Source organism: Capra hircus, chromosome 7 (genome assembly GCF_001704415.2).
Source record: "Capra hircus breed San Clemente chromosome 7, ASM170441v1, whole genome shotgun sequence".
Lineage (NCBI taxonomy): Eukaryota > Metazoa > Chordata > Mammalia > Artiodactyla > Bovidae > Capra > Capra hircus.
In genome coordinates this window covers 102,328,944-102,356,541 of record NC_030814.1, presented here as the reverse complement: position 1 = coordinate 102,356,541, position 27,598 = coordinate 102,328,944, and the positions used below count along the sequence as shown (strand labels likewise).

The window sequence follows — 27,598 nt, the reverse complement described above, 5'->3', positions numbered from 1 at the left end:
CTGGAGGAGGACTGGCATGGGAACTCACTCCAGTATTCTTGCCTGGAGAATCCCTCGGACAGAGGAGGCTGGTGGGCTATAGTCCGTAGGGTGGCAAAGAGCTGGACGCAACTGAAGCGGCTTAGCACATCCACATGGACTTTTATCTACTGGGGACACAGAATCAGTACCCTTAACAGAGCTCACAGTCATCTTAATGTTTCTTCTTAGTTTACTAAGAGCAGGTCAATGGAGTGCTTTCCAGATTTTTTTCTTAATCTGAATCATGCTGGGGGGGGGGTGGGTGGAGCGGGGGTGGGAAGCAGCTTATTTCTAAGGACCCTTGATTTAAAAAGACAAGAAGTTAAAAATAATGGCAGAACCCGTATATACTCGGGGGAGGGCTTGTTTCTTTTGTTTATCTGTAGTGAGATAAAAAGTATCTCCAAATGGGCTGGTTTCCAACCTGGACACCGTGTACACAAAGCACCTCATTCTAGGAGGGAGAGTGAATAAATTAAAGCGAGGTAATTTGCCCATATTTATTTTATCCTACAAGTGTGATGTAAAACTTTTCACACGTGCAGGAGCCACAACCACGTGGGGCAGCAGCCGTTTTTTGCAAATAAAAACGCTTCCCAGAAGCATGACAAATGGAAGACTAACAGGTGTAGCACAGAGCCGAGGCGCGCATGTGGTTCTCATCAGCTGCCTCTCTCCTGTTTTAAATGTAGGTCTTCCTGTAACAAGAAGAAAAGTTATTTCTCTCGAGGCTGCGGCTAATGATCCACTCACTCACCTGCCTTTTTTACCCGTTTGCATAACCGTATATGTAATAAGAGCTTCCACGGAGAGCCGGCAATGAAAGAAGGCAATGAGGAGGCGAGGGGCCGGGAGAAGCCCTTAGACTTGACATTTAACAGTTCTGGGTTTGATCGGTAACTCTGGGTGACCTAGGGCCTCAGTTTCCTCCTTGGTAAGGGTGTTTCAGTTTTCCAGCACCACCATGCAAAGCAGGGTGGGAAGGTCTTTTAAACCAGTGATTCTCAACAGGGGTCGATTCTACCAGCCGGGTGACCTCTGGCAGTGACTGGGGACATTTTTGGTCCCCTGCAGGAAAAGGGTGTTACTGGCAGAGACCAGGGATGCTGCCGAACATCTTGCAACGCACAGGACAGGCCCTACAACAGAGTGATCCAGCCCCAAATGTTACTGGTGCCCAGGCTGAGAAACGCCCGAGTGGACACAGGTTTGCAACGTTGGTGTCAACTCATGCGGCCTCGGGGCTTTCCTAGCTGCGGTAGCGGCTCCTCCGTGAGACACTTTGCTGTCTCATGTTTTGGGGATCGTAGCCCGAGGCGCTGCAGACCCCCGACTCGCACCGCCCCCTCTGGAGCGTCCCACAGCGCTCCTCAGTTGACCCTTCCGCGCACAGAATTACAACGTGGACGTCTGCCTCCTGGCCTCCCCGAACGCAGAGGAGCTGGGAAGGACCCCGGAGCGCAGGAAACTTGGCAGCTTCTCCCGCCCGCGATTCCCGTCATCTTCGTCAGAATGGGAAAAGCTTTTCTACCCTAGGAGTGAGGTCCTTCATCTGCCCTCTCCGCCCCGCTGCCCTGAGGGCGTCCGCCCAGAGCGCCAGGGTTCAAGGACTCAGCGCTCACCTAGCGTTTCCGTCGGAAACCTCCTGCCGCCACCCCCTCAACCGCCCGGCTTGGGTGGGGGCGGGGCCTCCAGGCGGCGGCCGTTGCCCCGCCCAACCGCCTCCCAACGGCTCCCTGGGCCAAGCGGTGGGGCGGAACAGAGGTGGGGGCGACTGCGCCTGCGCGCGCATGCGTGGAGTCTAGGGGCGTGGCCTGCAGGTGGCCACGCCCAGACCCAGCGTCTCTGCCCGCCCTATCTCCCAACCTCCTCAGCGTGGCGCCGACGCTGCGTGCGGCGCGGGTTACCCAGAGTGCTTCGCGCGGGGGTAGCTCACTGGAGTTTGGTTCTCGAGGCGGCGGCAGCAGCGGCGACGGCTCCGGCGGCTCCTCCTCCTCCTCTGGTGGTGGCGGCGCCCCGGGCCTGAGCCCCGGCCCCGGCTCACCTCTCCGTCACCCCGCGCGCCCCCTCTTTCCCCGGCGCCGCGGGGAACATGAGGCTCCGCTCCCGGAGGCCGGCGAGTGAGTGACCCCGGTCTCCCGCCTCAGCCCGCCCGCCCGCTGGCCCGGCCGCTCCCCCCCCGCCTCGCCCAGGCAATGACAGCGGCTCCGCCGTCTCCGCAGCAGATCAGGGACCGGCTGCTGCAGGCCATCGACCCCCAGAGCAACGTAAGTACTCCTCACACGGGTTAAAGTGGAGGCCGCGTGGGCCCAGGACCCTCCCCCTCCCTAGTGCTCCTAGTCCGCCGGGCTCCGAAGGATCCCCCGGACACCCAGCTGCCCCTGAGGGCCGCTGCCATCCCTGTCTCTCTTCCCCCGGGCCCGGGCCGGGGGCTGGTCGGGCAGCCCGGCAGCGCTCGGTACGTGAGGCCGAGGCTTTAATGCGGCCTGGGCGAAGGGAGCAGATGGGAGCTGAGACTAGAGTTTTTTCTCCTCATCCACCCTAATTCTACGACCCTTGCTGTTCCTGACTGTGCTTGCCCACCTCGCCCTTACCATAATACCCGCGACCCCCGGGAAGCCCTCCCGGCGGGGGGGAGGGGAGGGGGAAAGGCTGTGAGCAACTGGTGTCCGGGGTAGGACTCCAGGAGCCCGTGCCGCCGGTGTCTCGGCCTTATCGATGAGGAGGGAAGTCTTATTTACCTTGCCTCCCGGCTGGAAGAACCTTTCTGGCTTCGAAGGGAGCCCCCCTGGCCTCCTTTACACCTAGCCGGGTGCCCAAGGCGCGTGGAGAGTCCCTTTCGGTTCTGAGAGTGGACTTGCTTCGCTGGGTCTCTCTTGGGGTCGCTGCCAACGGAAGATGATCTTGTAGAGAGTGGGATTCTTCCTATTACCTTTCTGGGCCTAAGTATTCCTTGCGTATCAGACCAAGGCAGAGCCCCGCTTTTGGGTAGTGAATTAGAGGTGATTATGTGCTCTCCCATTCCACCCAGAGCCCTTCTTCGTGTGCCCCCTACGTGGGGCCCTAGCCTGTTGGTTTGTGACCTAGACAGTCAGGGTTAACCCCAGGGTGTCGCTTTCTCAGGTGCTGCTCCACTGAGGCTGCTGTTTGTGGAGGGATCTCCCCTGCCCTTCACCATGTGTGTTGGGAAAGATTTATCTAATTCTCATATTTTCTCTGAGTGGTTGTCTGTGATAGGGGTTATTTTCCCTTGTGGCCAGAGCAGGTTCAGCAATGGCAAGATGTTGTAGCATCCAGGTATGAAGTGAGCCCCTGCATTTCCTGGGAGACCAGGAAGTGGCCATTGAAACCACTTTAATGTGCTGGGGATGGAAGAAATAAACCATCTTCTGCTTGGCCAGGTAACTTAGGTTTCTGTCACTGTGGGGACTTTTGCTTTTCCTTTACATGAGTTTTGCTGATTACTTTTAGCAGTAGGTTTTAGCCAGCACTGTGGGAATAATTCATGGTTGGATTGTACAAATTTGGTAGAAAGAGAGGAGTTGTGATCTTGATAAGACTGATTTCTGTATCATAAGTAATTCCTGGTCTTCAGGCCCCATGAAGATAGACTTGGTGGTACTTGTCTTTAACAAACGTTGTATACATTTTTGTTATGACTTTGGGGGTGGAGTAGGCACAAGCTATATAAAACCTTGCAGAATTTTTGCAGTAACTGGTGCTGCAGCAATTCCCAAGACTGAAAAATTAGAGGATAAAACAAGTGAAATGAAAAATGTAGCCTTGATGACTTTAACCTCAGAGTGTAATTTCTCGAATTCCATGTGCTTGTTTGCCTTGCAGAGATTCTGAATGGTTGCTGAGATATTAGCACTGATCCTAATACCACCTAGGAGAGCTTTGGGATCAGGAGGCGCTTTAACAGGCAGTCACCATGTTGTAGATTAGGTGGGGCGGTGACCTCAGGGGTTCCAGTGTTTTGTAAGACTCTAAAGTGTTCCTAGGAGAACAGGAGGAAGAGGGTCCAAGCCCATGGTGTATTCCGTATCATGGAGTGCACATTTCACGTGGTTTCTCTGGGACGACTCAGAGTCTTACTGATGTAAGTGTAGTGGATAAAATCGGGGTACTGTCTCTGAATATGAGTGATGAGAAAGTGCCTCCTTTAAACGCTGCTGTTGTCAGTGATGTTCCTGAGTGTTGTTACAAGCCATTTGACAGGAGTGTGGCTTGGAGCAAACTCCGCGGAGAAACTCAGAGCTGTGGAGGAATAGGTTGCCGGTAGAGATGGTGTGACCATGTTTCTGCAGTTTCTCTTGATTGAACTGGGCCCAGGTGAGAGCTAGGTGGCTTCATCAAGGCATTGCCAGCACACAGCTGCTCTTCTCTGCTTTACCCAAGTAGAAACTCCACTTCTGCATAGTTAGTTGACACATATTTAAGATGCTCCTGGAAAATAAAAATGGGGACAGCGTTGAAGAGCCAACACTAAAATTAAACCTCTTCTGAGAGAAGCGACTGAGAATTGTGTCATTAATGCTTACCTTTATGGGCATGCAGTTATGACAACAAACTTAACTTTTGCTTGAAAAGTCGACGTCAGGGAGCTGACTTAATATCCACAAGTATCTAAAAAGCTAGGGAAGTAACAAAGTAACATTTTCTGATCATCTCCCTGACAAAGAGAGTTCTTAAGAGGAACGTTCTTTGCTCTAAATTCTAGCTTCTGGAGTACTTGAATATCTATAGCATCAGGCTTTGATTTAATAATTTTTGCCAGCTCAGTAATAAATTCTGTACACTTCTTTTCAAAAAGCAACTGAAAGTTTTTTAGAACAGTGGAAGCCTTGCTCTTAGCATTGTATGGCAGCCCAGGGTGTTGAAAATCTTTCCGAAGGGCACTGTGTGCCTTTGTTAATCTTGTTTTGTCATGGATAAAGTTGAGGAGGACTGTTTTCTTCCTGCCCAGAAATCAGTCAGTCCACTCAAGCATAGTCTCATCAGCAAGTGATTAGGTTCCTCATCAGCAAGTGATTAGGTTCCCGTTTGTATTGGACACTCCTTATTTTGCCAAAGTTCGTCTTTGTCTTCCAGACCAGAGGACAGCCTTCAGGAGGAGTTTGTTTCTCTGTCTGCTCTGTCTAAAGCAGAAGTGTTAGGTGTACTTTCTAAGTGCTGGTTAAACTACTGAACCCTAGACTCCTTCTTGGGTTCTCCAGCAGGAAATCTCAGGACTACATTTCTTCCTCAGTATTCTGCAGACTTCAGGTGCCAAGGGGAGGTGACCAAGGGGCCTCTGCAGAGAGACATGGAAAAGATCATTTTCCCACCTAAGAATTGGAAGGTGAGGATACCAGTGAGCTTCCTTGGGCTGTGGGTTCCTCATCTACAACCTGGGACTGGGGACTGGTGTGTTTGCCCTATAAAGCTCCTTCTAGATCCAGGTTCAGATTCTGGACCTGGGCATCAGACACTAACATGAATTGTTCTGGAAGTTTTGTCTTTTAATGCAGTATCTACTGTGTGAATTTTCTGAGTAACAAATGCTAACACACTTTAGCACAGAGAAGTATGCTTAGCCTGACTTTGTGCAACACTTCAACAAAGTCTCCTGCTTCCTTCCAACAGCCTGTAAAGGGAGGTGGGGTGCGTGGCCAGTCCCATGATGGCCAGTCCTACGACATCATGGCCGTAGGTGCTGCTGAGTGTCTTCCATGGCCTGGAGAGGACAAAATGCCTTTGTTTCCTACTGACTTAATGTGAGGTGACTGCCCTAAAGTTAGGGACTTACCCAGAGTTATTAAGCGATAATGCTTCCAACTTTATTTAAATGCACTGTAGTGATCTCAAATGTGGAGAGATGGCTTCAGAAGTGGCCATGAGGGCAGTGTTCTTGAGCTGGTAAGAAAAGATGTGGGCGCCTCTTCTCTCCCACACAAGTTTATAAGAGATTGCAACTTGGGTTCAATTTACCTGTGATGGATCCAACAGGATGATGACATTAGACAACCTGTCCTGGAAACATCTGAAGGTTTCTGTCAGGGGAACAGAATCCTGGGCAGACCACACTGTGAAGTGGTAACTGCCAACTGATATGGAACCTGTCATGAGTCTGGTGCTCCAGCTTTCTTTTCTGCTTCAAGATTACAGCACTTCTGGTGTTTTTATAAAACACCGTTGATCCTGCAGAAAAGAGGAATCTTATAAGTTCTAAAATGGAAGGCTGTTAGTTCCAATTCTCATTAATACATTAGAACATATGAAATCGAAACATGCGGACTCTTCCTGACCACGCCGGTGGCCCAGATTCAGTAGCCTTCCTGTCTTTGCTCTTTCTGTTGTGGCCAGGATGTGGGAGGACAGCGGGATGGCATTTGTGACTTTGGGAAGTGGACAGGTGACAGTGTTGGTTGTCAGCAGGTGTAAGTCCTTGTTGTGACTCGCCCTCTTCCTCAGAAGAAGGTGGACTTTGCTTTCTGTCTTCACGGAGGTCCTCAGAGGTGGCTCTCTCATCAGGGGATGTTGTCCTGGCTGCAGGTCACAGAGGCCTGGAAGCAGTTCAGATCAGCTTAGGGGAGAGGCATTTGTCCTGATATAGATACAGACAGGCACTGTGGTCACTTGGGCTCCCAACACCGCTTCGAGTGGTGGGCAATGCCCTCCAAGGGGCCAAGCTTGGCGTTATGTGAAGGAGGAGCGCTCTGCTCTCTTTGCCTCAATTTGTCCATGTGTCTGTCTTCACAGATGGAGTTCTGGTTTATCCAGAACTGATCTTAACCCATCACGGTCTCTCTCTGACTGCCTCCAGTGGTCTCCTGCCACCCCACCACTGTCAACTGCGTTCTGGAAGCTGGGGGCTCTGTCTCTCAGCAGAAGTTGTGCTTTTTCTCTTTATTGCTGGTGGTGGCTGTCCTGAGTCTGCCTGGTGCCTGCGGGCCCCACTTAGCTGGTTGTCAGGTTGGGTGCCTGAGTTTGTGGCTCAGTGGCTGGCTGCGTAGCCAGTGCATTTGCAGTTCAGCCTTGTGAGTGCCCACACTTAGAGCCCCCTTCTCCCACTGCTCCTTTTCATTCTCCGGACTGAGCAGGTATTAACACAGGGATTCCATGAATTGGAAAGCATTTCCTGCATAAGGAGGGCCTACCAGTATTCCGCATACTGGATTTAAAAGTACACTCCAATGAATTTCAGTTCTTGGGAGGCAATACACCTACATTTCAATCACCAACTCGACTCACAGTGTTTATGGAGATATATGATAGAACTGGAAAAGGTGGCTCAGCTGTAAACATTTCTAGTGAGTGTTTATGGTGCTGGCTGTGGTGGGTGCAGACCTGGGGATACCCAGCCACTACCCTGCAGGGACCTGGAGCAGGCGTGGTGTGTGCATGGATGTTCTGGGGTTGGGGCATCCTCACAGGGCTACAGCTCTTAGATCCAAACAGAACCGTTCTTCATGTGTCTTATTCAGAGATGGTTCAGAATTCTTAAGAACGTAAAATGACTTTGTAGAATCATTTTTTTCCTTCATTATTTGTGTTTTCAGAAGGAAAAGGAAGTCGTCTCTTGGTTGGTTTCTGACCTGAGGGGAATCGAGAGTTTGGAGGAATCGCTGGCAAGTCATCGAACAGTTTACCCTCTCAGCAATGGGATAGGAAGAGGGCTGGTGAAGGGCCTGGAGGCTGGTGTACGGTACGGGTTTAGGTTGGCTCTGTGTGGCTTCTGGAGGCAAACTTAGGACTCGAAAGGCAGGAGTTCATGGGAGGTAGATGCTGTTGGACTCGGGGGAGCTCTTCTTGATGATCATCAGAGCTGGCTCAAGAGTCCAGGGCCAGCGTGCCAGGAGGGTGTCGGACAGGACTGGGCCCTTGGTCAGGACTCAGACTCTTGACCTGTGAGTTCCTGGAGGTTCTGTGATTATGTATGGAGCCTGTTAAAATGAAGGGTCATGTCAGATGTGCCCCAGCCCGGTGGGTGGTGTTAAAAGCCTTCAAATGCTCCTGGGACTGCAACGGAGTTTCCTGGATTCGTCCATTGGCGACTATAAAATGAAGAGCTGCCATTTATTAGCACTTACTGTGTGCCAGGGATGTGTAGTGTACTTTGCATCCTGGGCGGTTCTCTGGACCACTCTTCCACATGGATGCTCCATCTTCATTTTAGGGAAGAGCAGAGGTTGAGGGATCTTTCTAGTGTCACAGAGGTGGATATGGGAAAGCTTTGTGCCCAAATCCAGTGCTGGTTGGCTCCGAAGCCAGTGGGCCTAACAGCCTGTTACATAAGCAGTGCCCAGAATGAAAGTTGAAGGCCAGTGCATCTTCTGAGGTTTACCTTAAATGTGAAGTGTTTTTAAATGTTAAGCTTTGCCTTTCCATTTCTTCCCAGTTCGTACAACCTTTCCCGCCTAAAAATCCTCTGGCCTACTAGCTCTTAACCTTTTGGGGTATCAAGTTCCGGTTTTCTGGTCAGAAGCACTCAGGAACGTCCACCTGATGCCATCAGTACACCTGATGGCAGGCGTACTGTTTTGTTTTTTAAAAAATTCAAGGACAGAAGCTGCTCCTAGTCCAGGAATGTTGTGAAGCAAAGTTATAGCTTGTCATCAAAACAGCACCCGCAGGAGCCGGCAAGCTGACCCCACCTGTTTGTGCGGCGCCTTGGGTCGGGCCCTTCGCGCTGCCTCTGGCTGGGGCCTCCTGTCATCCCTGCCTCTCTCCCTTTTCCAGAAACCTTTCCCACTTTAATCCAAGACAGTCTCCTTCAGGCACCTAACAGAACTTAAAAATTCTACATTCCTGCTGAGACTAGATCTGTTCCCATGGGATGGCAAGTTCCTTGGTAACAGAGCAAGAGTTATTCCCCAACTATCCAGAAAGAACTTCTTCAGCGAGTGGGTGCTCAGATGCTTGATGATGTTCTTGTGAAAGGGCTAGTCTTCAGAGCCGGCTGTCAACATTTACTGAGTAGGTACAGGTTGCCAGCACTTTGCACATTTAACTTATACAGTAATACAGCAACCTGGTGAGGCAGGTACCAGTGTGGAAACTGGGGCTCAGTGGACACACTGGTAGAAGGGATGGCTCTGGGATTGGAACCTCCCCACTCAGTCCTCACCCATCTGCTGCTGCCTCCCATGTCACTCGGGAGAGGGCAGTGGATACAGGACAGGCGTTCCACTCTCCTGCCTAGATTTGGATCCTTAGGCTGGATTCTTCTATGCAGCATTTTTATGCTTGTTCAACAGGAAAGTTGTACCTGAATACTCTGCTTTCTCTTGAATCAGCTGAGAAAGAGGTGTTTTTCACTTTTTGTTTCTTGGCTGGCATTTTTCACCCCTGACAGAGAAGGTGGCTCTTGATCTTAGATCCCTGTCTATCTGTGATCCCTGGAGACACTGATCAAATGCCACCTAGAGACTCTTTGGCCTTTTTTGATCATTGACAAACCAAACCCTTTCTGGACACCGCCATCCCCCACCCCCACAGATTTCATTCTTCAGGGCCAGAAAGTGGGTGATGCTTTTTCCAGGCCACACTTCATGGTAGGCCAGCCTGGTGGCTGCTGTGGAGACTCTAGCCACTTGTCCACTGTGTACAAAGTGATTTTGTAGGTGGCTGGCCCTAGTCTGTGCCGGGGGTCCTGTGGTGGAGCCAGCAGAGTTACTGATGGAGCATTCGGCTGTCCATGACCGTGGCTCTCACCGAGAGGCCGTTGGTGGCCTGGCTGTGCTCTTCCAGGTGCTGGTGGCCCCGCTCTCCTGCCTGTACCTTCAGCTGCGTCCCCTGCCCACTCCCGGCCACACTTGGCTCTGCAGCGCAGCTGGCCTGCTAAGCTGGCCTTGGCTCTCCTGGCACACACCTGCGGGCTGGGCTCCCCTTGTCCCCGCGATGCCTTACTTGGATATCCCCCCTCCGCTATTCCAGCTTAGCTCTCTGGACCCCTCTGCCATCAGGTCCCTGGTCCAGCTTGTGGTGAGTCGTGGGCTGGTGGCCACAGGGTGATCCCCAGCATAGCTACCTGTGTCCTTAGGACCAGTCCTTCTTGAAAGCCAATTCCAGTGAACATGTCCCAGCTTTTTTTTTTAACCCCCTTGGTGTGCCTTGGCATCTGTGCCAGGCAGATAGTTGGCAAGCCAGCTTTTTAGTGCTGCGGGGGGGGGGGGTGGGTGAGTGACACTGATGTGGAGGTATGTAAAAGAGGAACAATGGTGTTATACCCTTTCTGCTCATTATTTCACATTGTTTCCTTCAAGCATTCAGTTAGAAAGTTGCAGGCAAAGCACCTTTACTACTTCTGCGTTGGCTTGTGTTGCACAGAGGCCCAGAAGCAGATCTCTTCTCAGGTGACGCCCTGGCTTTACTGCGTCTCTCTGTTTTGCTTTTTGTCGTGTTGCCTTTGCACAGTGGGTATCGTCTACCCAGCCCCTGTAGCTTTGGGAATCTCTTACCGACCATCATCCAGGGCAGAAGAGGAAGGTACCTCTTCCCCAGAAGGCCACATAGACGTTTCCTGGTACTTTGATTGAATTTGTCTGGACTTTGATTGAATTAGCAGACTGTGTTGATTGGTTCACCCCTAAATCAGGGCATGGTGTTATTCCATCCAGACTGACCCAGAGTAGAGAAGGTGCCCCCAAGAAACATTAGGGCACTGTTCATGGGAGAATAGGGTGGGAGTTGCCTGGTAGTGACCCTGGGTGATGCCTTTGAGGTGCTGCTTTAGTCACCTCTTTAAAAATTAAAATTTTGATATGATCGCACCTTCAAGTAGTTGGGTGTTGTGCTGGACCTGGGATTGGGTCCAGGTGACAGAATGGACATAACTGAAATATGAGTTCTGGAGTAAGCAATGGGTGGTTTGCATGGCGTCAGATCACAGCATGGGGTTCTAAGTACCCCTCATTCGGGCTGAACTGCAGACTCTGATTTGCCTGCAGTCACACTTGGGTGCCTTGTGTTGGCACAGGTGCCTGGTTGCAGCTTCTGGCCCCATCCTGGGCTAAGGAGCCCTCTGGGAGTCCAGGGGAGCCTCAGCACGGCCCAGCTTGTGCTCTGTCCCGCGCGCGCCTGGGCGAGGCTGGGTGGGAGGAGGCGGCGCCTGTGACCAAGCAGCAGCCGAGCTCTCCAGCCTTGTGTCCTCTCAGGCTCAGCATGGATGGCTCCTGGGAGGCCTGGTCACAGCTGATTGTTGGGCCCATTTCCTCTTAACTATCCCCTTCCCCTGCTTAACAGAAGCTGGCACCTACTTGCATTTCAGAGTTTGGTTTTTTTCACTTACGTTAACTGAGATGGAGTGATCTTTCATGGCCCTTCATTTTCTCCTTCCTATGTGTCTGGGGAGCTCTGACAAGCACCCAAAGTTGGTGATGTCTGCTCCCCCTTGGCTGGATGCTGGCAGCTGGGCAGTGGCAAACGTGCGCCACGTGTTACGAATGAGGCGTGTCTGGGGGCAGAGAGGTTTGTGAATGGATATTTCACTTTCACTTCTATTTTAAAGGAGCTTCTTATTCTTAAGCATTTAAAGTTCTCCCATTGAAGGCTGGTCAGCAAGCCAAAGCTGCTGCTGCTGCATGCAGGAGCTTCACTTCTCACCAGCACCCTCCTTAATGAGGTGAGCTCATCCTGCATTTGTTTGTAAGGTTTCTCCTTGCACCACTGAGTCAAAATATTGTTTGGGATTGAAATTGGAGTGGGTGAACTGAGAGGGGAGCTGCTTTGCTTTTTGTCCTTGACACCATGTGCACCTGTGTGTCGCGTGGATAGGCTTGTTTCCCACGTGGTGGGAGGAAACGTAGCAGCTCTGGGATTTGAACTCTTGAAGGCTCGGACAAGGATGGATCCACTTGCTGTTTGAAAGCTGGAGAATCACTCTGACTTGGCTTGGGTGTGGGGTGAAAATGGTCGTGTCTGCAGGAAGTCAGGGAGGAGCTTGCAGAAGCAGCTCTGCTGTTCAGACAGAAGCCGCAGGTGCCCCTGGTGGCTGCAGCCCTCTGGTGTGGCGGGGCAGCGACAGGGGGACCCTGGTCTGGACAGGAGGTGGGGACTGTCTTTGGATTACTGGTGGACCTGCTTGGCGGCCTGCCTCACAGTCAGGGGAGTAAGCGTCTGCCTTTTGCCCTGGGGATGATGCTCCTTTGTCAGGAGTCTAGTTGGCATGGTTTTCTGTCCTGTCGGTGGTGGGCTCCCCCAAGTCAGGAGATAGGAAGTGGCATCATCTGCTTTGTGAGATGAGCTGGCCTTGGGCATGAGGATGCATTACTGACGCTTGTCACTTGAGGCCGTCTCCCTGGGTCATTATGCTGTCCTTGGTGACCCACCGCAGGCTCAGTGCTGAATGCAGCTGCTTGGGAACGAAGGAGGCCTGAGGCCTAACGCTGAGTGGTTGCTGTGGCGGGCTCCCTCACCGGACCGCACTGGCCTTTCTGCTCTCTCCAGACCTCCTGCTCATTTTACCTTGCCGCCTTTGACTATTTGACTTTGCTTCGAGGACCCCTGTCTGGCCTTTAAGACTTTCCCCAGATGTCTCACCATGGTTTCCAGTGGGCCCTGGGCGCTTGCAGGCCAGCCAGCTACTGGCCTTGCATGCTGTGCTGTTGGTTGGTGGCGCCACAATCCACTGCTTTGCCGGCTGCCTCCCTTGGTCGCCCCATGCCTGTGAATGGGATCTCTAGGGAGTTGTAGCCTCTTCCTAGCCAGTCTTCTGCATCCAGATCTTGTCTGTGCCAGCCCCAGAGTGAGTGTTCAAAAAGACTGGGATGTTTCACTCTCTCTGTTGGGGCCGTGTGGCTGACTGGGTAGCGTGGGAGCTCTGTAGGTGACATAGTGAAGAAGGCAGTCTTTCTCCAGGTGGAAAACTTGGGCTTCAGAGACGGGCAGAACTGAGTTGGGAGCGTGACTCTGCTGTTTGCCGTGTAGTTTTGGATGAAGTTAGGTTTGCAGCCTTAGTTTCCCTTGGAGGATGTGCTCGTGGGACATCCTCTGCTGAGAGGGGGGTGTGGTCCCTGGCCTGAAGCATCCTGGGTCTCGATGTGTAGCTGACAGTTCACGGACTTGTCAGTGGGCAACTCACCCAGGTTCCATCCCTTGGTGGGTGTCCTTAGGATGCTTAGTGATTGAGGTCTAGCCAGTCATGGGGCTACATCTTTCCTGGCCAGTGATTGGTTCAGGGATGGACCTGTGACCATTTGAAAGTTGTAATGCTTTGCTGGGGTACTTGGGGGAGACTTAAACGGGAAGGATGTGAGCAGGTTGCTGCTAGGGTCTGCCGTGTGAGGACAGCCTGCCCAGGAGTAAGCCTGGTCCAAAGGGATGGCAAGGAATATGTTGCTGGGGGCTCAGCTGGCCCTGGGTGGGTGGGTAGGTGGCGTCTTGGTGAAGTGCATTTGTTTGTTTGGGCCTTGCTGTCACTTGCAACCGAGAGAGTCAGCTGAGCACAGTGTGCCTAGTTTCTGACGTCCTCTCTCCTGCCCTGCTCCAACCTCTCTCAGCTGCTCATCAGCTCCTGACCTGCTGTTGCAGCCCCGCCTAGACAGTCTGCCCTCCGTTCTCTTTCCTTCCTACCTGCTTCTCTGGGCTCAGGGTGCAGCTTTCCTCCCACAGCAAGGCCTTTGCCAGCTGTCCAAGGAGCACTGTCTTCTGTTCCTGGCACCCTGGTCTGATCTTGCCCACCTTTAACCTGTCTGGCCTGCCTGTGTCCCCTTCTGCTTTGGTCCCTTTCTCACTGTTGCATATAGTTAATTCTGTTAGGGCCAAAGACCAGCTTACTGTGGGTCCATCTCTGATTTCAAGATGTGGGTGAGCACAAGCATTGCCTAATCTGGTAGCACCAAGCTGGGTTCAGGGTCGAAAGAGTTCAGGTTTGGTGGGGACTGGGCAGGGCAGCTGCTTGGCTCACAAGCGTTGGGGTGGCTGGTTCCCCAAAGGACAGCCCTCTCCTGTGATGACTGTTGGGCCCTCTCCAGACCTCAGCCCTTTGGGGTCCTCCTGTGGTGCGTCGGTTCCCTTCTAGCCGTAGTGGCATGATCAGACTCGGGCGTTGAGCGTGTCTTGTGTATGTTGCTCAGTTTTAGGGAGTCTGGAGATTCTAGAGGCTGGAAACAGGACAGGAGAGAAGGTGGGCAGCTTTGGTTTGGCAGCACTTGCCTAGCCTCCTCTGTGGTGTGATGATCCCTCAGTCCCAGCCCCACCCCAGGAGTGCACATACCTCCTCTCTCCTTTGGGCCACGCCTGGACTTCCCCTGGAAGAGGGTTCTAAACCCTGAAGCCCCGCTGTGCTGGGAGAGCAGTGGCTCCAGGTCCTCCTCGGTTGCTTCTGCCTCAGTGGCCTCAGGGTGAATCACCTAAAGCCTCTGGGCTTCAGTCTCTCTACCTGTGGCATGTAGCTGTTGTGCCATCACCTGGTGGTGTTGTCCTGAGGGGTTGAGCGTGTTAGGCGCCTGGTGCAATGTCTGACTTGGGCTTAGTCACCTAGAGGAGGGCGGGAGCTGCTGCTGTATCTCTGGTAAAGATGAGGAAAAGAGTGAGGGAGCCTGTCCTTACCTGAGGCCTTGCAGCTGGAAGGAGCAGAGAGCGGATTTTTCATTCTATTAGTGGGTAATAGACCCGCAGGTGGAGTTCAGCCTGGAGGGACTGAATCTCATTCAGTCTAGTAGGCAACCATGCTTAACAAATCCAAGTGTCCAGTGTCTTTTGATGTCATCTTTTAAGGGTTGTATGTTTGTAAGGACTTTATCTTTGGACCATAACAGAAGCAGGACAGTAGCAACTCATTGTACGCTCACTCTGTGATAGATAGTATCCCATTTAACAGATGAGACTCAGGCTTAGCCAGGGTAAGTAGCTGGCCATCGCACAACTGACCTCAGAGACTTTGTTTTCCCCCGGAGGCCACTGTGCCCACTGCGAGGAGGGGAGCTGACGGTGAGAATGGAGATGGTGTCTGCCTGCCCATCCGTGTGGCAACCCCAGCCATGTGGGTGGTACCACCAAGGAACGTGCTTTAAAAGTTCTGTTTAACTTTAATGCCTACCTCAGTTGGCCAGTGCGCTTCTGGGCCTCATCCCTTGTGCTTTGGGTAAGAACTGAGGCCTTTGCCGTGTTTTACCACATGGGGCGTGGGGTAGCTTGGGGGTGCAGAGCACAGCCCCTGTCCCTTCCTAGCAAACCACCCCCATCACACCCCCTGGTTTTTCTGGTATCTCTGGGCCCTCTGAGCCGTGTCAGCAGCATTCACGAGGTCTTGTCTTTTGGAGAAGAAAGCCTTCTTCCCTTTTCTTAACTACAGGTTGATGGGTGCAAAATTGTTTGAGCCTCCCCCCAAATGAAAAAGCCGAATGGATGGGCAGATAGAAAGAAGTGTTTCCTATGCAGGGGTTTTGGAGGTGGACCTGGGTTCAGATCTATGTAGCTCTGTTTCTCCGGTGCTTGTCTCTGGACAAATCGCAGCAGACACCGCGGACAGTCTGTCAGACTTGCTGTCCTCTTGTAAAGTGAGGACAGGCCTGCCCACCAGAGGGTGAGGAACGCCCACGGGGAAGTGGCTGGGCACAGCGGAGGCGCTGAACGCAGGCGAGTACACGCCCCACCCCTGCTTTCCTTGAGGGGTGGGGCTGGGGCCAGTTGTCCTCCTGGATGAGTTTGTAGATATTTAACTTTGGTTTTCACAGATGGTATTTTTTCCCAAGATAGTCTTCGTTTTAGTGTGAGCAGTTACCAGACAACATTGCATAATTTTGCACATTTCTGAAAGCTCCCTGGGGGGAAGTGGGAAGAAATTGGTTGTAGAACAAAATCTCAGGCTTGTAGATGGAAAGACACACTTCTTTAGAAGAAGTGCTAGGATTGGAACTCCCAACCAGACTTACCTGCCTGAACTTCTCTGAATCCCTCTATATTGCAGTGCAGACCAGGGGAGGGAAGGGATCAAAATACAGATTTCTGTGTGTGTGAAATCGCCTAATTTACAAAGGAGTGTTCTTTGAATGTGGAGAACTTAGTCAGAGCTAACAATCACAACCTTCCAGAGACATCACCATATAGGGAAATACTGATGTGATGAATAATTGAAAAATATATACCTTATACTCAAATATGTGGTGAAATGGCATTGGCAGGTAATCAAGACTGGGTGGTAAACCGTCCTGTTGCTATTTGATATCTCCTACTCTTCCCCCTTCATCCCACCCAGCCCCGCTGGCAGGACCCAGGAGAACTCCTTTTGAGAAATACTTATGTGGCAGGAGGTGTAGCTTTGGTCATGTCCTTTGATCTAGACATTTTTTAACTCTTGGAAATGTATGTACAGATACATGATCATTTTTAATAACAATGTTAGTGAATATATTTATCCAATAGTAATTGTTAGTATTGTTAATTAAATGGGAGAGGCTTAGGAAACATGGTGCATCCACTGAGTCAGATAGCAGAGAGCTGTGAAGGTTGATCCTGAAGACTGCAGGAAAGGGGACACGCTTTGCCATGATGACGATAAGGAGCTTTTGTTGTTGTTCAGCGGCTCACAACTAGCAAAGGCACAAAAACTGGAACTTAGGGTGAAATGGGAGACTTTTGTATTGGGGCAATAGGAATGGTTTTTGTTTTTGCTTTTCCTGTGCTCGGTTTTTTGTCAATTAAACAGTAAAAAGAAAAAGAAAAAGTAGATTGATGAGTGCTCTTCAGGCTAAAAACTACTGAGAGCAATCAAGATGTGGAGTGGGTCATGGGGCCTCTGTGTATGCTACCAGCGGAGAGAAGAGGGTTGTTTTATCTCTCGTGCCTTTTTGGGAGGCTCAGAGCAGGAGTGTGCAGCTCCTTACCCCAGTCACGCCCACCCATCATGCTTTGCAAGCTCTCAGAGCACAGGAGTCCAGCCCACCAGGACCGAGAAGACGTGTATGAAGTTTCCCTCGTTGCAGTCAGTGCCGCTGTGGTGGTGGCTCTGTTCAAGCCCCGGGGTCATCTGTGCTCCCTGCTTTTCTCTACCTTAATGCGCCCAATCCATCTGCAGGTCTTACAGATGACTTTGGTAGGCAACTCCACTACCAAAATGTATTTTCTCCTTTCATCATCTTTTCTCCGTCTTGCCCCTTCCAAACTGATATCAGATCACGCCATTGGCTTAAGACCCTCTGTGATTAGAACATGCATCCCCTCTCCTTATTGTCATGAAGAATTGATGCTTTTGAATTGTGGTGCTGGAGAAGACTCTTGAGAGTCCCTTGGACAGCAGGGAGATCAAACCATTCAACGCTAAATTTCAGTGGAGGGACTGATGCTGAAGCACCAACACTTTGGCTACTTGATGCAAAGAGCCAACTCATTGAAAAAGACCCTGATGCTGGGAAAGATTGCGGGCTGGAGGAGAAGGGGGCGACAGAGGGTGAGATGGTTAGATAGCATCACCCACTCAATGGACATGAATCTAAGCAAACTGCAGGAGATAGTGAAGGACAGGGAAGCCTGGTGTGCTGCAGTCCAGGGAGTTGCAAAGGGTTGGACACGACTTAGCGACTGAACAACAACAATGACAGGTGCTGCCTGGCTTGGCCCCTTCTTTCCTTTCTTGTCTCATTTATGCTTCCCTCTCCCTCATTCATGGCTGTGCAGGACACCTTCCTAGATCTGACCTCAGATTCCTTCAGGCTTCTCTTGGCCAACCTTTGTAAAGAGCTCCCTCCCCGCCCTGCTGTCACACTGCCTGTCTCCAGACTCTTGTCCGTTCACGGCACACATAGGAAATAGGGTGTCCAGGCAGGGCACTGGGAAACTGGAGCTGGGAATGAGGGGCAAGCAGTTCGTTTCTTCAGTATAGTTTTGTGAAAAATAAAGTGTAGAGTATTAGGGGATGTGCTGAATGTTGAACTTTATTGAATCTCCCAGTAACATTGATGTTCCTAAAAGGGAGCACTGTGTCCTTGAACATAACTTTTACGTGTTAGCTGGTTTTTTTTGTTTTTCCTTGACATTGATAATCACCATGGAGAAGTTCAGTTTGCTTGCAGATGATAAAACTTAGAACCATTTTTTAAGTACATCATAATTTATAAGAGTTAACATCTAAAGAATGCAGGTTCTTTCCTCTTTTCATTTATATGTAATGCTGAATTATAGTAATGCAAATGGATTTTTGTTTCATTCAGGCTTTATTTTAAGCACTTTGAAGTAATAGAGAACTCTAATTTACTCAATGTGGTGTGCTTATAAATGTCTGACAGCTGGCTTTCCAGGAAAAATGCCATATATACATACATGATTACACTGATAGAAAGGATAGGCAGCAGACAGTTCACAAGTAACCATGAAACACAGCACTCTATTTTCATTTCGAAGCAAAGAGTTGTTTCACTCAGACTGCTTTCCTTGTTTTCTGTTGAAGTTTTGTATCCATAGTCAACTTATGAGTTTAGTTTTGACATGAACATTGACTGCTGATTGTTATGTTAGTGAGTGAAGTAATATCTTTGCAAAATCAGATAATAGTTTTCAAATACTGGAAGAATATTTCCTCAGTTGTTTGTGCTATTCCTACCAGCATGGCACACTTTGAAGTTTAATCTGCATAATCAGTATTTTCTTAAGTCTAAATCCCGGGGGATGGTGAGCTGTTTCTGGACCAGATAGTAAATATTTTCAATTCAGCTTTGTAGCTCATACCGTCTCTGTCACAACTCCGCCTTTATGCATACCACAGAAGCAGCCATAGATAATTGGTAAACAAACGAATATGGTTGTATTCCAGTAAAACTTTATTTACATGGCTGATTTTATGTTATGTGAATTTCATGTCAATAAAAAATAGATAAAATGAAACTTTAAAAGTCTTTACGAAAGCAGGCATTGGTCTGGATACAGCCCAGGACTCTACAGAGGCCACCAACCTGAGAAGAAATCAAGCCCTGATTTGTAGTGTCTGCCAGTTTCCATGGTATGAATACTTTGACTGTGTCTGATTTCAAGCTGCTAGCATGATGTCACCAAACATGAATTTGGGAAGACATGCTGCAGTAGTAGACATGGCCAGGATATGGTGGTCATGAACAAACCTGAAAACCCAAATAATAATGCTGTGCTCAGTTGTGTCCGACTCTTTGCCGCCCCGTGGACTGTGGCCCGCCAGGCTCCTCTGTCTGTAGAATTTCCTAGGCAAGAATACTGGAGTGGGGTGCCATTTCCTTCTCCAGGGGATCTTCCCAGCTCAAGGATCTAACCTGCATCTCCTGCATTGGCAAGTGGATTCCTTACCACTAGCGCCACCTCAGTTCAGTTCAGTCGCTCAGTCGTGTCCGACTCTTTGCGACGCCATGAATCGCAGCACGCCGGGCCTCCCTGTCCATCACCAACTCCCGGAGTCCACTCAGACTCACGTCCGTCGAGTCCGTGATGCCATCCAGCCATCTCATCCTCGGTCGTCCCCTTCTCCTCCTGCCCCCAATCCCTCCCAGCATCAGAGTCTTTTCCAGTGAGTCAACTCTTCTCATGAGGTGGCTAAAGTACTGGAGTTTCAGCTTTAGCATCACCTAGGAAGCCCCAAATAATAGTAACTGTGGGGAAAAAATGAGTATTTCATCACCTTTGTTTTCAAATTTAAAAAATTGTTACACTTAAAAAAAAATTGAAAAAAAAAATCGAGGTGTAGCTAATTTATAGTGTTGTTGATTTCAAGTGTACAGCAAAGTGATTTAGTTATATTCAATTTTACACACACACATACACATATATCCCTTGTCAGATTCTTTTCCACTATGGATTATTACAGGATATGAGTATAGTGCCCTACGCTAATACAGTAGGTTCTTGCTGCTTACCTATTTCAGACTCCTAATTTATCCCTCCCCTTTTCCCCTTTGGTAACTGTAAGTTTGTTTTCAGTGTCTGTGAGTTGTTTTTATTCTGCAAGTAAATTCATTTGCATCACTTTTTAGATTCCACCTGTAAGTGATATCATGTGATATTCGTCTCTTTTAGCCATGGTAACACTGACTCACTTTGCTGAATACCTGAAACTGACACAACATTATAAATCAACTGGGCATCAATTAAAAACAAAAAAAGCTATCCAAATGAAGATATCCCATGAGAAGTAAAAGGGAGTGCTAAAGTAAATTACAAATTTTTTTAACCATAAATGGTTTATTAAGAAGCAATAAAGATTCCACTTAAAAGATACTCTTAATAAAATTCTAAAACTTTGTTTAAAAAATGTTAAATCCAGGACATGTGCTATAAAACAGATAGGAACTCAAGTGATCTAGGATAGCAGTCACCCCAGACCCCAGGAAGACGGCAGCAGAAGTGACACAGAGGTGGCACCCGTCCTTGCTGCTCAGATGAACATCTCAAGTGATACCTGTTCTCACCAGAGCGTTTGTCAGAGGAGCTGACAAACTCATTCCTACCTACTGCCTTAGACACTGTCTCTGTTACGCATGTTGGTGCCTTTGTTTTTCAGGAACTAGAAACATGAAGCTTACAAGCACCAACTTGAGCCACGCTGCCTGGACTTGATCTGGCTCCGTGACTGTGTGGCCTTGGGCGAGTTACCTAACATCCTGGAGTTTCACTGTGCTTATGCAGAAGATGAGAGGCCGTAGTAATACCTATCTCCTGGGGTTGTTTTGAGGATTCACTGAGTTAATACACATCGTGTCCGCCTGACACACAGGCCTGCCTGTGTAAATTAGTGTCTGCGGTCTACCTGACACTGAGCATAAGTAGAGGTGATTTGTGAGCTGGATAGAGCTCAAGGATTTGTGACAGTATTACAGTGTTTTTAAAACTGTAATTAGCCAGAAAAATACAAATGGAGGTTTCCTACAAAAATCCAGGTATGTGGCTTTTCTAGAAAATTTAGAATGCTGCCAGGCAGGAGATAACTGCCTGCCCACAGCAGGCTTCAGCTGGCAGTCCCAACCACTCCCTTATCATAGCATTTCTTTAAAAATTACTTATCTTCTTTTTGGTTGTGCTGGGTCTTCATTGTAGTGCACAGGCTTCTCACTGCAGGGGCTTCTGTTGTTGCGGAGCACAGACTCTGGACACGCAGGCTTCAGTAGCTGTGGCACATGGGCTTAGTTCTAAGGTGTGTGGAATCTTCCTGGACCAGGGGTTGAACCCACGTCCCCTGCATTGGCAGACGGAGTCTCACCCACTGTACCACCAGTGATTGGTCGTTGCATGTTTTACCAGTGGTGTGTATGACAGCTGGCTCCCGCGGTTCCTGAGTGCTGGCTGGCGTGAGCTGAGTGCAGCGCACTCTGGGGTCGAGACCCCACCCCTGTCCTGCTGGGATCTGGGCTGCAGGCCTCAGGCTCCTTGTCCAAGATGGCGTCAGTGCCTTTGCAGCTGACTCCTGGGATGGTTCTCCTGGTTGGAGTGTCTTGGAGGCCAGCATTCTGCTCCAGACCCTTTGCTGCCCCGGGTTCTCTTGGGGACTCCAGGCCCTGGGCTTGGGAGGAAGCCTTCCTCTAGTGTGTCACGTTGGTGATTTTCTTCATAGCTTTGCATTCAGTCACTTTGTCCTGTTTCCTTGTCAGTCTCCTTTCTTCCCTGCCATGAATGTAAGTCCCTCCAGCTCCACCTGCTCCCTGAGTTCCTCCTCAGCACAAACACATTTTGATTTTCCTGGTAAATACTTAGCCACTGAATGAATTCTGGTGTCTTCTCTCTGTGAGCTGCAGCTGTCTCAGTGTGCAGTCTGAATGGTTTTAGCTCCCACGTCCAAGCTTTTCCTGCTGTTGGAGACAGCCATCCCCTCTCTGTGTGCAGGGCACCTTTCTCCTTGGAAGTGGCAGCTCTGTCTTCTGGCTGTATTCTCCTGGCAGATCTTGGTCACTCTTGCTAATCTCACCACTGAGCTGTAAAAATTGCTCTAGGTTTCAGCAAGATTCACGCCATATTTGCTTCTGTCCCAGCCGACCTCCCCAGAGTGCTCAGAGTGCTCTCTCCCTCCCTGCTGGTGGAGTCGTGGAATAGGTGACGAAGGCAGGAGAAGATGACAGCCCTGACACCCGAGTCCAGTCTGCCGGACGGTGGGGCCTGCCGCCTCAGGGCCCCGTGCGGGCGCAGCAGACTTGGCTCTGCTTTCTTCCTCCTCTTTGTGGTGGAGTCGTTGCATTGCCCGGGTGAGCGTGAAGACCAGTTGAGGCAGTACCAGTCACCATAAAAGTATTTGGCCCCCTAGGGCAGAGTTGAACACCTGAATTTATTTCTGAGGGAAAAATGAGATAAGGAAGTTGTGAAGATGAGCATTACAACATTGGTTGCAGTAGGAGAACCCAGAAGGAGATGGGATGCCCAGCAGTAGAGAAAGTCAAGGAAGTTATGATGCATTAATGGGACGTTTAGCTTTTAAGATCATTATGAAGAGTATGTAGCAACAGGAAGACGTGTTCAGTGGGAAAAAAAAAACCAAAACAGTATCTGTGATGCAGTTTCAACTACGTAATTGTTGCAGACTCTGGATAAGAGCAGGAAAGTCACCCAGAGAAACATTGCCATGGCTCAGGCTGGTTGGGGCTTGAGGGGCTAAGGCAGAACTTGGCCTCTGAGGTCAGACCTGAGCCGTATTGTTGTTATCTGCCTCCTGGGCCTGTTGGGGTTCAAGAGTGATGAAGGTAGTGGCCTAGAAGATGTTCTCAGAGGAAAGGAAGACCAGAGTGGGTGGAGGAAAACTCCAGAACTGAGGGTGAGGAGCTTGGGCACCATCGCTGGAGCCTGGTCAGTCTGTGTAAAAAGTTATGGGGCTGGATATAGGCGTGCTCAGACAAAGCAGCTGTTGCAAGTTGGCTAGGAGGTGAGCTCAGGTCCACCGTATCAGGGTTGGAATCAGGATCCAAAGAAGACATGCCTTAGATTATACAGTGGAGAAAAGACAGCCTTTTCAGTAAGTGGTGCTAAGAAAACTGGACAGTTCCATGTAAAAGAATGAAACTAGAGCACCTCCTCACACCATACACAAAAATAAACTCAAAATGGATTAAAGAGTTAAATGAAAGGCCAGAAACTATAAAGCTCTTAGAGGCAATACACTACTTGACATAAATCACAGCAAAATCCTCTATGACCCACCTCCTAGAATAATGGAAATAAACATAAAAACAAGTGGGACCTAATTAAACTTGAAAGCTTTTGCACAGCAAAGGAAACTATAAACAAGGTGAAAAGACAACCCCGAGAATGGGGGGAAATAATAGCAAATGAAACAACTGACAAAGGATTAATTTCCAAAATGCAGAAGTAGCTCATACAACTCAATATCAGAAAAACAAACAACCCAGTCAAAAAGTGGGCAGAAAACCTAAATGAACATTTCTCCAAGGAAGACGTACAGATGGCTAATAAACACATGAAAAGATGCTCAGCATCACTCACGATTAGAGAAATGCAAATAAAAACTACAGTGAGGTATTGCCTTGCACTAGTCAGAACGCCATCATCAAGCAGATGCTGGAGAGGGTGCAGAGGAAAGGAGGCCTTCTTGCATCGTTGGCGGGAATGTGAATTGATACAGCCAGTATGGAGATTCCTTTAAGAACTAGGAATAAAACTACCATATGACCCAACGATCCCACTACTGGGCATATATCCTGAGGAAACCATATTTGAAAATGACACGGGTACTCCAGTATTTATCCCAGCACTATCTGCAATAACTAGGACATGGAAGCAACCCAGGATGTCTGTCGACAGATGAATGGATAAAGAAGCTGTGGCACATACATTACTCAGCCATAAAAAGGAATGTATTTGGGTCAATTCTAATGAGGTGGATGAACCTGGAGCCTATTATACAGAGTGGAGTAAGTAAGAAAGAGAAAAGTAATACCGTCTATTAATGCATAGATATGGAATCTAGAAAGATGGTACTGATGAACCTATTTGCAGGGCAGCAGTGGAGACTCAGACACAGAGAACAGACTGTGGACACATGGCGGGAAGGGGAGGGTGGGAAAAGAAAGACATGTCTAGTGGGGCTAATGTGAGTGGGGTAATTTGGAGGTGAGAGAAAGGGAGGCTTGCTTGCACCAAGGGTCCTAGCCCACTTCTCAGGGTGGGGAGCAATGGAGTCAGCCAGTGGTGCTTAGAAAGCCTCAGTACCTGTTGGATGCAGAAGTGCCTCTAAGTGCATCCAGAGGTGATACCCGGGCCCCAGATGCAGCTGTGGAGCTGCCTGGGGGTGCGACTACTCAGGCAGTGGAGAAGTGCGGTGAGAGAAGGAAAGGGTCTGAGACTGTGCCTTGAAGAGCTCCGAGAGGAGGGTGTAGAGGTCTTGAATGTAGAGGGATGTCAGGATCTGCCCAGGGTCCGAGAGATGAGGCAGGGCAGGGCTGAAAGGTCCTCAACTTTGGTGAAAATTTAGCTGGGCAGAGCAGTTTGGGTGCATTGACAGCCTGCATGCTCAATCATGTCCGACTCTTTGCAACCCCATGGACTGTAGCCCGCTAAGCTCCTCTGCCCATGGGATTCTCCAGGCACGAACACTGGAGTGGGCTGCCATGCCCTCCTCCAGGGGACCTTCCCCAGCCTGGGGACTGAACCTGCGTCTCTTCAGCCTCCTGCATTGGCAGGCAGGTTCTTTATTGCTAGGGCCGCCTGCGAGGCCCAGGTAGAGCTCTCTCAATTTCCGTTTCAGTGTTAATGTAAGTTTTAGTGAAAACTTGTGCTGTTTCTTCACCTAGTTGCCTTGTCACTTCTGTTTGGTATCCACCTGTAATGGTGACTACAGAAAAGGGAAGAAATAAACTTTTTAAGAAGTTTTAAAAAATTGGTTTAAAATAGTGAGAAAATAATAATAGAAAAATGATATACTGAGGGAAATACAGTAAAAAGCAAAGTCTTCTGTGTTCCCAGTTCTCCTCAGTGTTCTTTGCCTGGTGCATTTAAAGCAAGGAAAAGCTGCTGTTCTGGAGCTGGGCCCCACCTTGCCTTGGACGTTTGGTGGCCAGGATGTCATGTCTCTGCAGGGCTGTCGTCTGACATTCAGCCGGGGCAGGTGCTCATCCTCGGGATCAGTTTTGCCACCCTTCCCCTGTGGGATGCAGGTGGTTTGGGGTGAGGCAGACGGTGCTGATGGGGTCCACCCAGCCCAGTGGGGACGACTGTTGAGTGGTCAGGCTTTCCCAAGGGTCCCCTTCAGGCAAGGTTGGGAGGAAGCAGTTGATTTGGCTCTTGGTAGTAGAGGGCTTCGGGAGCCGTCGAGGTCCTCCCCTGTGCCCTAATCTACCAGCAGCCTTCCGTTTAGCTGCATGTCAGGCAGTGCTACCACCTCGCAGATCGTCACTGAATTAGCACGCTGGATGGTGTGGTTGACTTTGCAAAAATCTCACCTGGCTTTCCTTCCCCCTGCTTATGTAATCCTTTGAAATCATTTCATGGTGGCCAAGGTAATTTGGAAAAAAATCTTTGTCATCGTGGTAACTTCTAGGACCACTGTGTTGAAAATAGAAGACTCTCCCCAAAGCCTTTGGGTCCTACTGGCCAAACATGGCCACCCTGGTCATAGCCTTCTGCTGCTCTTGTCCCAGCCTTCCCTCTGCTGGCCACCCAGACATGATGCTTTTTCCCTTGTCTTCCATGGGGCTGTGTGTGAGCAGCACTGAGAGTCACCTCCCCATTCCCTATGACCCTTGTGGGGTGGCTGGTGCAGGTGACAGCTGGCAACAGGAAAGGCCTGTTTGCTTTCCAGATGTTAAGTTGGTGACTGCAGATCCCAGCTTGCTACAGAGGGAGACCCCTGAGATGTTTATGACATTGGCTTAACGCGGTGCCCAGCAATGAGGACAAGATGGGACTTGATTTATCTATCTGTCCTTCATTCACTCACGCTTGAGAACAGTAAGGGGCTAGCTCAGCTCTCTAGGGGGAGGGGGAGGGCAGGATTTCAGACATTTTCAGGCTCAGGAGCTTAATACATTGGAGAAAACTGAAGAGTGAGGGGGAGAAAGAAGCTGTCAGATGCTCGGAGGCTGTTTTCTTGTCAGGAGGATGGAAATAGGTTATCGCTCACACCAACTGTTTGAGAGGAGAACAGACTGCTGTTTACCTAAGACGTTCTGTAGATGTTTGTGGCCACTGGCCTTTCCCATGTGAGGACGGGAGTTTGGCTCCCTCTCCAGGGTCTCCAGTTGAAGGATGACAAAACCTCACAGGCAGGCTGAGGAGAGCACGTGTCCTGAAGCTGAGTCCCGGGGAGCTAGTGAGCCTGTCATTTCACAGCCTGTAAGACACTGCCATCCAGCTCCAGCCCAGTGTGTGTCCTACCCCTCTTCCAGGCCCAGGTTAGGCTGTGCGGTCCCAAGGTCTGTTGGGACGCAGGTGTTGCCCAGCAAGCAGAATGGGTGGGGAGGGGGAGCGGCGCAGCTCTATGGATTGGGACGATGCCTCACAGGCTGGAGCCCAGTCTGTTATGAGGAGTGCATTACACACACGTGCCTTTGTCAGGCTTATGGTACCCCTGGGAGGCCTGGGCGTGACAGCCTTCTTCATTTTCCCGAAGGGAGAAGGGACTTCATGCCGCTCCCTCCACCCCAGGGGGAGCTTACCTCCAACAAAGAGGTTCTCTTGCCTCCCGCCCTCTCCTCCTTTTTCTAGGACCTGTTGCATCTGTCATTTGCCTCCATAGTCATTTTACAAATTTATTGAGGTGTAATTGACATAGAATAAACTGTGCACACTTAAAGTACCCGATTGGATATATTTTGATCTGTGAATACACTTGAAAAATCACCGCCACAGTCATGGTATTAAACATATTTCCAAAAGTTCTTTCTTGTCCCATTGTAACCTTCCCTTCAGCCCGCCCCCATCCCTAGACAACTGCTGATCTATTGTCAGTGTAGATCAATCTGCCTTTTCTAGAATTTCGTAAACTCGTGTACTCTTTTTTTGATCTAGGCTGTTTGTTCTTTCCTCCTTCTTTTGAGATTCATGCATGTTGTGTATATCAATAGTTTGTTCTTTTTTGTTGCTAAGTAATGTTTCATTTCATGAGTATCCTACAATTTATCATACATGTGTTGATGGACTTTGGGGTTGCATAAAAATCTGTCAGAATGTCTTCCGAGGTAATTATACCATTTTATTTTGCCACCCCACCAGCAGTGTATGAGAGTATCAGTTGTCCCACACTTTGGTGATGACTTAGTATGGTCAGTCTTTTTAACTTTAGCTATCTTAATAGGTATATAGTGATATCTCGTGATGGCTTTAATTTGAATTTGTCAGGAAGATCTGCTGGAGAAGGGATAGGCTATTCTTGGGCTTCTCTTGTGGCTCAGCTGGTAAAGAATCCGCCTGCAATGCGGGAGACCTGGGATCGATCCCTGGGTTGGGAAGATCCCCTGGAGAAGGGGAAGGCTCCCCACTCCTGTATCTGGCTTGAATTCCATGGACTGTGTAGTCCATGGGGTCGCAAAGAGTCAGACACAACTGAGCGACTTTCACTATGACTCATAAGGTTGAGTATCTCTTGAAGTATTTGTGTTTGCTGTGCATATCTCTTTGGTGAAAGATTTGAATATCTGTTCACATCATTTGCCCATTTCCCCCCCTTGGGTTCTTTGTGTAATTATTGAATTGAAAGAGG

The 27,598-nt window shown here is 49.7% G+C and overlaps 1 protein-coding gene across 2 annotated transcripts in view; it reads left to right on the top strand.

The window, feature by feature from the left end:
- The window catches only part of MED26 (mediator complex subunit 26), a 39,874-nt gene continuing 14,208 nt past the window's right edge, over nt 1,933–27,598 (top strand). For both annotated transcript variants that reach the window (XM_018051350.1, XM_018051349.1), the window contains exon 1: nt 1,933–2,288. In XM_018051350.1, coding sequence (XP_017906839.1) covers nt 2,217–2,288 — 72 coding nt within the window. In that variant the 5' untranslated portion in view covers nt 1,933–2,216. The remainder of the gene's footprint in view (nt 2,289–27,598) is intronic.